The sequence below is a fragment of the Limulus polyphemus genome, unplaced genomic scaffold (genome assembly GCF_000517525.1).
Source record: "Limulus polyphemus unplaced genomic scaffold, Limulus_polyphemus-2.1.2 Scaffold928, whole genome shotgun sequence".
In the NCBI taxonomy this organism is placed as follows: Eukaryota; Metazoa; Arthropoda; class Merostomata; order Xiphosura; family Limulidae; genus Limulus; species Limulus polyphemus.
Window position 1 is genome coordinate 335,232 of NW_013666538.1, and position 5,754 is coordinate 340,985.

Sequence of the window (5,754 nt, forward strand, 5' to 3'; positions counted from 1 at the left end):
TACCAAATGTAGTTTTATCTGGACACTTTTGGAACACTAATCACTCTACTAAATTTAGTTTTATCTGGACATATGTGGAGCACTGGTCACTCTACCAAATGTAGTTTTATCTGGACACGTTTGGAGCACTGATCACTCTACCAAATTTAGTTTTATCTGTCCACATTTTTAACACTGATCACTCTACCGAATGTAGTTTTATCTGTCCACATTTGGAACACTGATCACTCTACCAAATGTAGTTTTATCTGGACACATTTGGAACACTGATCACTCTACCAAACGTAGTTTTATCTGTCCACATTTTTAACACTGATCACTCTACCAAATGTAGTTTTATCTGTCCACATTTGGAACACTGATCACTCTACCAAATATAGTTTTATCTGGACACATTTGGAACACTGATCACTCTACCAAACGTAGTTTTATCTGTCCACATTTTTAACACTGATCACTCTACCAAATGTAGTTTTATCTGTCCACATTTGGAACACTGATCACTCTACCAAATGTAGTTTTATTTCTACACATTTGGAGCATTGATCACACTACTAAATGTAGTTTTTTTTTTACATGCTTGAAATATTGATCACTATACCAAATGTAGTTTTCATCTATACATGCTTGAAACACTGACGATTCTTACAAATGTAACATTTTCTGGACTCGTTTGGAAGAATACTGATAATTATATTCAGTGTAAACAATCTAATAATTTGTTATCATTCTATAAAAACAGGTATTTATTTTCAGGTAAATTTGAGTAAATGGTTAAAAGCCATAATTATTTGGACTACTATTGGAACATTTACGATCAATTTACAAAAGGGTTAATCTTACAAAGAAGTTCAATACATATTTATGAACTCTTTATCAGGCTCTTTCATACCACCACGTCACGCCCATTTCGAAAGTTTTGTCTTTTTATTTTTTCAATAAAAAATATTTAATTACCAGAAAGAAACGTCTAGTGAAGCAATACCAGAATCCCTTCTGTTACTGGCCCGATAACCTTTGTTAAAATAAGTTATAAACACGATAACAAGACCATAACTGTTAGCCGACTACTTTTTAATACTGTAGTACTAACTTAAAAATCATTGTCACCATCAGCACAGGCGGAAATCATTGAACTAAACGTAACGGTAGATTTGATTAAGCACAGAAAAGTGGAGTTTACTTCTTTATATAATTAAGAAAACAACAACTGATTTTGGACTTTAAATACTATTGTACCCCTTTACATCTGCATGGAACATTTTGTGCATCACTGCATATTTGAATAGGCTGGGTTTCTGTGTCGACAATAGCTCCAAACTGAATCCAATTGTGAAAGTATTTTGTGGTTTTTCTTCCTACTTCTATTTCGCCCTGATTCCAAAACAAACTTAATTCCAATTCTATTTGTTTATATATATATATAAATCAAAATTTCTTAGTTACTTTTCATATAATGTACATACGATGAAGGTTTGATTTCCTCTGTTGGTCGCGGTCGATTTATAACATTCACTACCTTATTTGTGAGGCTTAACACCATAAACTTACCGTATATAACCAAGTTTGAATAAACATTTTATTTTGTAGAAACATTTGGAGGCTACTAAATTGGTTTCTCATAAATTCACATGGCTTTTCAAGATATCGATCATAAATTCACATGGCTTTTCAAGATATCGATGCTCTGTTAATGTCCCTCGTAAATTTAACGCGATTAAAAACAAAAAGACAACACCATAGAGCAATAAAAATGAGTTTTATTTTTAAAAAATGAGAAGCATATGAACAAATGAAATTTGATGTTTTCTATTTTACTGAAACAACTCAGAGAAACTAGCTGAGATGAACTGAGAAAACAACAATTAAACATATATTATTTCAAGAAATACAACAAGAGGAGTTTTGAAAAATTAAATTATTTTTTACACACTGACAGCGTTAAGTTTTTAAACAGTGTTTTTAAGATTTTATTTTTCTTAACCCACCATTTATTAAATAGAAATATAACTTATCTGAGATCATTGGAAAATTACGAGGTGTGCTAGTTTAGGTAACGACTTAAGTATGAAACGGATGAAACTGCATATACAACATAAACTTAAGTATGAAACTGCATATACAACATATGCAGAACGTTTTAGACGTATCCCTTAAACTCGTAAATTAAAACTGTATGTTGTTCTTTGTAAATACTATTTACTTATAATGTTTAAGCATAAACTGTTATATTTTAAATCTGTTTGGAAAAGATATAAGGTTTTATAGTAAATACTACATACACCAAACAAATGCACACTGAAGAAATAATTTTATGTACGTAAATCCAAAAACTACTCAATTTATTTATCCAAAAACAGGTCTTACTATTGTTGAGTAACACGGTGTCGTACGTTTAATATGATTCTCCTTTGGTAAAATACAAGTTCAAGTGTTAACGAGCAACATCCCTAATAAAGGTTGTTACAAATAATGCATAACACACATGATACTAAAGTAATTATATACGTTTATCTGTACACAATATCCTACATATAATCTCTATGTGCTGGTCCTTAGTTCGAATAATTAGTTGAGATCATTATGCTCAGCTGACATTACTGCTAGGTCAGTAATAACGGAGGGGTATGCTAATATTATTTACGTTAAAGTAACTTTTCCATAACCAACTTTATGTACACACACATATGTACAAAAAATATGAAGTTTAAATCAAAAACTGATGATGTCCTTACCTGTATCCTTATAAACGTGAATGTCAAATTAAAAATATTTATTACACATACACAGAGCTCATGGCCAGTCAACAATCTTCAGAGTCACTAAAGTAGCTGAATTCAGTATTGTTAAAACAAGTTGATGATCTGATAGTGAATAACTAACAGCGGAAGTGTTCGTACTGTACAATTGAAATAGTTAGGAAGAATGGGCTTTTCTGTGGATAATAATAGCGTTATGAAAATAAAGAAACTTGATATGTAGGTTAGTAAGTAAAAAAATGTACATACATCGTTAGCGTCACCGATTTATTTTTGTTAGTAAATTTTACATATAATGTTATATAAAAATGACCCCCCAGAGAAAAACTGATTAGGGTTGTTTTGTCACTAAGCCTCTTCTAGGGGAATTGGTTAATTTCAGCAGAACTTTTAAAGCAGCATGAAATAAATAAAGACCGACATCAATTTGTTTATAAACTGTCTGTTTGTTTGAAGTTAAGCACAAAGCTGCACAATGGGCTATCTGTTCTCTGCCCACCACGGGTATCGAAACCCGGTTTCTAGCGTTGTAAGTCCGCAGACATGCCGCTGTGCCACTGGGGGGCTAAACTGTCCGAAACGAGCATATGAAAAGGCATTAACTGTTCTCATTATTTTCATGTTTTATGACGAGAACCAATGATAGATATGTTACATTAATTTCAACTCATATCGTTCCATATCACTAAATATCAAAAACAAGCTTACAATATCATGCTAGTTGTACTACTTTCATCCATACGCATTCGCTGCTGAAAAAAATAAAAGAAAGAGAGAAATATATATACATGTTCACAACAGTGCAGAGGTAATGTGGACAAAAGGTATCTACTATCCAGTGTTGAATATCGTAAGATGTATCACACGTTCTTCTTTGGTAGTTGTATGGTCAGGGCGTTTCTCTGCAAAACAAGAAAGAATAAAGTATATATAAAATACAAGTTATTTCCTTCAGTTCATCTCCACACAAATAATCTAAATGGATATATGAAATGAATATATAAAACAAAGATTATCTTTACCACAAGAACTGAATTTTTGCACATTCTATACGTGATACTGAGTGTCAAATATTCACATGCGCGCTACGTATTTCGTCTTCTCAGTCTGTCGTGGTTAATAGTGTAAATCTTAACCACCATCACAACAACTTCTGTCATAAAGGTGAAAACTCTTCTCAAACAAAGCAATGAATCACGTTAAGCCATCGCTGCATGTCATTTTGGAATTCACTTTGTCTAGTGACATAACTTTAAAAATCATGTGTGAGAAACATCAGCTGGCGCAGACAATCAATTGAAGAGTGAATACGTCTTCACTACAGGAGACCAACTATCGTTGTGTTGTATTCACAGCCTGCCATCCACGTGCATCTGTAGTAACATTCCAAACGTTCCTGTTGCCTCGGCAACAACAGTCGGCCAAAGAGGAGAGCGTGCCTAAATGTTGGGCCCACCTTCAATATGAAAGACCATTGCTACAGTGCGGAATTCTAAGGTTTAAAAAAAAAACGCTAGAAAAAAAAGTTCTTGTATAATCCGAAGTGGAATTCAACACAGAAAGATTTTATACTTTTTTTATCCCACAAACACTGAAATGGGCACGGTCTGTCACTGAAGGTTTTGGGATTAAGAGACTAAATCCTATCTAAAGCCGTTATTCAAAATCAGAAGGCCATCGATTCTCATCAGGGGGCGTTATGTTGCCAAAAAATGAGATATTTAAACAGATAAAAAAAAATAAAGCTCAGATAATCGTACCTAACTTTAGAGAAACGTTTTCAGCGCTAATATTATGTATATTAAATAATTTCTAATCACATTTTCAGTGATATCTAAAAAACATAAGTTTATTATAATCACTCTAAAATCGGAAAACTGAAATAAGACTGCTAATTAACAGTGGTTTCATAATATTAAAACTAGATTCTTTAGTAAACAGACACGTGATACAATTCCTTATAAACATGTGACTTCTGGTCTTTTAGTTTATAAAAAAATAACAATTCATGCAACTGTAATTTTCGATTGAAGAATAAGAATTTCATGAAAACAATTTTTACTATGTTATATTCAGTTTATAACTTAATAACACACCTAACTGGTAACGTGAATTGAAATTTCAACTTTAAAAACGAAACAGTAAAAACCAGAGCAATCAGACTGTATACCCTCGCTACACTGCTCCTTTTCGAAATTGCATGCGTTTATATTGGATAACGTCAAATTTCACCTTCGAAAATCCAGAAAATATTTCTGAAGTCCAGAATGATCAACGATCCGGATCATTTTTTTTTTTGTAGTGTGATGAGGATTTTAAACCTTAAGTGCCCATGAAATTTGGTACAAATCCGATCACACTTTACAGTTATTAACCCCAAACAGCGAAAATGCCCTATCTCCACATTATAAAGAATACTCCAAAGTAATCCAGAATCAGGATCCGGATTTCGATCCGGACTGTCCCATACTGACTTCTCATCTTGTGTAGAATTTTCGTTTACATAGGTCTATCAATTTTTGCACTACTTCTGCAACTTACATCAGGGGTCTCTCTTTGTGAAAGGCATAAAAAATAGTTGTATCAGAACTAATAATGCTAAGCTTTTAACAACATAGACACGAACATGTGAAATACACATTGTAATGTGTTGTTCTTCGTAAATATGGGCTGGGCGTGGACCTCGTGCACAAACTGTGAACAGAAGGATTCACGGTTCGCGACGTGTTGCCTCAAAAACGCGCCTCGCACTTTGGGGCTGTGAGTGCGCTATAAGAGGGACGATGAAATCTCACTTTTCAATAAGACTAAACAGCCTATATTATATATATATACATACACAGTATATATATATATACATACACATATATATATATATATACATACACAGTATATATATATACACATACACAGTATATATATATATATATATACACAGTATATATACATATATATACATACACAATATATATATATATTGTGTATGTATATATAT

At 32.6% G+C, this 5,754-nt stretch overlaps 1 protein-coding gene across 1 annotated transcript in view; it reads right to left on the reverse strand.

Annotated features, from left to right (window-relative positions):
* Window positions 1-1,793: 1,793 nt before the first annotated feature.
* Window positions 1,794-5,754, reverse strand: part of LOC111086215 — a 12,633-nt gene continuing 8,672 nt past the window's right edge. The window contains exon 2 of the mRNA XM_022388164.1: window positions 1,794-3,661. Coding sequence (XP_022243872.1) covers window positions 3,591-3,661 — 71 coding nt within the window. The 3' untranslated portion in view covers window positions 1,794-3,590. The remainder of the gene's footprint in view (window positions 3,662-5,754) is intronic.